Genomic DNA, 3249 nt, shown 5'->3' with positions numbered 1-3249 from the left:
GGCGAGGAACCGCACTAGCGTGATGTGTAAACTGTCGTAAGGAACCAAGCACGGTTAACTGATCCAAGGTCGGTACGGATCGGTTTACAGAGTGGAGTGTAAATGGGGCTATAGACGCTCAAAATTAAACCTCATGCACCCCCTCAAATACCTAGCTGTAAAGCATTAATAGTTGAAGTTAAGGTGCGATCATTCTTGTCAACTTGTTTTTTATTAGTGTTTCTGTTGGAAGATAATAGCGTCGGTCCTGTGAGATCTGCTGACTGAACAGACGAGAGGTCATGTTTTTGAAATACAGGTTTTGTTAATCAGTGTTTTTGTGTGTGATTAGATTTCAAGTCTGTGTCCAGAGGAGGCTGCAGCTCAGGAGCAAACTGGGCAGGTGGAGGAGTGCCTTAAACTCAATCTTTTGAGGATTAAGCAGGAAGCATGTAAGAAGGTAAAAACTGCCACACTGACAACGTATAGTATCTGTCTATATAAGTGTTATGCACGACGTTACACTTCACTGTATCATTTTGTAGTATTGTTTTTGAACTGCTTTTTTAAAATAACGTCCCTCTTGTTTGCAGGAGGTACTGAACATGCTGAAGGAGAGCAAGGCGGACATCTTTGTTGATCCCGTGCTTCACACAGCCTGCGCTCTGGATATCAAACACCACTGTGCTGCCATCCCACCTGGCAGGGGACGACGTAAGGCTTTGACATCTCTCTTACTAGAAATTCTGAAGATATTAGGGGAGCATTTGCATCATCATAAATTCAATTACTAAAAAGTAATTGCATGAGATTTTAAGACAAGTCTCTTTCTCAGAGATGTCATGTCTGATTGAGACGCTGCAAGACAAACGTGTTCGTCTGCAGCCAGAGTGCAAGAAGAGACTCCAGGATCGCATTGAGATGTGGAGCTTTGCTGCCAAGGTACAGTATATATCATTCTAAAAATGATAATCTTCACTGTCCACAAATTTGGTAATCCTCCTTTGGTTTGACAGCGTAGTTAAAAAGAAAAAAATTATAAAAACCCCTTATGGTGGGTTCAGACAGAAGGTGGTGATTTCCATGAGCCCTGCAGGGAGTTCACCGCCCTGCACTTCAGATGCAGTATTTAAACCCTTGACCTCATCATCAAATAGGAGGAGCTTCAGCTGTGTCAAGCTGACATCCCACTGATGTGAACAAACTCAGCAAATAGACTGAAGGGTTATTGCATCATTAGTGCACGTTTGTGCATTCAAAATGGTAAAAATGAAAAAATAAATAGGAAAAAGATCACATGTGCTGCTGTTTCTGAGATATTAAAGATTCTATTTTAACTATCCCCCCCATTAAGCTCAGAGTTGGATCAAAATGATCTAGCCTACTTTTCCTGTGCTACCTTATTTCTGCAGGTAAAACTATTGTTTGTCTTTATTTGTTTTTTAAGATAGCATTATTTTTAATTACGATCCCATGACGCCACAATCCCAGCAGACATCAGTGCTGCACTCGCTCCTGATATAAAGTTATTGCATGACATCACATCATTCCTGTGCTGGTAATGAATATAACAGTGGGAATGTTTACCTTATTTAAAGGCTGGAATGATTGTTTAATATTTAGTAAATCTCCTGCCTCTCAGACCCTTCATTGGACCTGTCGTTACCCCTGGCAACCCAATGTTATTTCCTGTCTGCATTTCACAAAAGCACAGGTAAAACTTATCACAAACCGCTGCTAAATTGTTCTCTATGAACATCTTTTAAATCGCCTTGGAGAGACCATCATTTTTTGGATAAGGCCAAAAAGCTATGAAAAGAGACACAGCATCTGGATGACAGTCGGATTCAGCTGGGCTTCCTTCTAAATCTACCTGCACAGAAAAAGCACTGATGCCGTGCAGTGGGCAGTGACACTGTGGGCAGTCTGTGCTGGAGGTGAGGATGAAGAACAGTCGTTCTAGGAATAAACTAAAATGGCTTTTTTTTTTAACCAACCTTAAAACCTCTTAAGAGCATTCCTTATTTTTACCTTTGTTTACATTATCTGTCTATTTATTCCAGTCCCTTAATGGTTGCTGTGCTGTTCAGCTCATTTCAACTTCAAAGATCACCACTCCACTCTCTCCTTGCGGTGCTGCTGTTATACAACACCTCAGCTCTATCTAGTTAAACACGAGGTGAAGGAGGAGCGGTGAACACCCTCACCGCTTGGGATTCACCACAGTTTGCATAGGGATAATATGTGAATCCACCACCCTCACCACAGAAACCGCTCTCTGTCTGTTTGCACCTTTTCATTGAACGATAAGAAATAACAACAAAAAAAAGACACAACCAGTAAGGCGTCAGAGAGATCCTGGTACAAGTGTGGAAGCTTTGTACTTTTTTTCACCAGGCAGTGACATCAAACAAGTACAAAGTTCTTTGCTCAGACCTCAGGGCTCCACTGGATAGATGCTCCCAAACATCCACTGCAGCTCTGCATGCTATGGAACCAGTGGAGAAATGACGCTAAACTCCTCACACTAGAAAGTGAAGACAAACAAGCTCTCAGCTGTTTGCACAGACCTCAGGGTTTTACTGTTACATATTTTAAGTTTGTTCCGCAGGTGTGGCTTTTATGCATAAAGTGGATAGTTCTAGATCAGGCACGTCCAAAGTCGGTCCTCGAGGGCCGCTGTCCTGCAGGTTTTTTTGAGTTTTTTTCTGCTTCAGCACAGCTGATTTTCATTGATAGCTGATTAAGAAAATTTGCTGAACTGCTATAATCAGAATCAGTTGTGTTCAAGCAAAGAAACCTCTAAAAACCTGCAGGACACCAGTGGTCCTTGAGGAGCCACTCTGGACATGCATGTCTAGATGAAACAATGTCGTTCCTTCTACTGAATATTATATATATATGATTAAAGATATTGAGAGAATTAGACTCATTTTTCAGTGTATATGCAACACTAGATTTGTAGATACAATGATGTAAACCTGTTTTTTTGTACAATTAGGTATGTTTATGCTTAAATGCACACAAAAATAAAAACAAATATCGAGTCCAAATAAAATCGCAAACTCACGATTACTTCTGTGCATACAATTTGACCAAAAAAGTCCACAGGTTGCAGGATACACACAAACAAAGATTACTCACTGATACAGTTAATCAGTGAGTAAAAAAATAATGGATTGATAAATTTCTAGATGGAGTGAGATTCTGTTCACATTTAAACATATTTGGACCGTCAGAAATAACTATAGATAAAAATATGAATAAAAG

The 3249-nt window shown here is 40.3% G+C and overlaps 1 protein-coding gene across 1 annotated transcript in view; it reads left to right on the top strand.

Moving 5' to 3' along the window:
* LOC107093590 (Golgi apparatus protein 1-like) overlaps positions 1 to 3249 on the top strand; it is a 43837-nt gene that overhangs the window by 36997 nt on the left and 3591 nt on the right. Inside the window, exons 21-23 of the mRNA XM_015388753.1 lie at positions 332 to 439; positions 573 to 693; positions 815 to 921. Of these exons, the coding sequence (XP_015244239.1) occupies positions 332 to 439; positions 573 to 693; positions 815 to 921 (336 nt within the window). The remainder of the gene's footprint in view (positions 1 to 331; positions 440 to 572; positions 694 to 814; positions 922 to 3249) is intronic.

The sequence above is a fragment of the Cyprinodon variegatus genome, unplaced genomic scaffold (genome assembly GCF_000732505.1).
Source record: "Cyprinodon variegatus isolate N-32 unplaced genomic scaffold, C_variegatus-1.0 Scaffold434, whole genome shotgun sequence".
Classification (NCBI taxonomy): domain Eukaryota; kingdom Metazoa; phylum Chordata; class Actinopteri; order Cyprinodontiformes; family Cyprinodontidae; genus Cyprinodon; species Cyprinodon variegatus.
The sequence above is the reverse complement of the archived record's forward strand: the minus strand, read 5'-3'. Positions and strand labels throughout refer to the sequence as shown.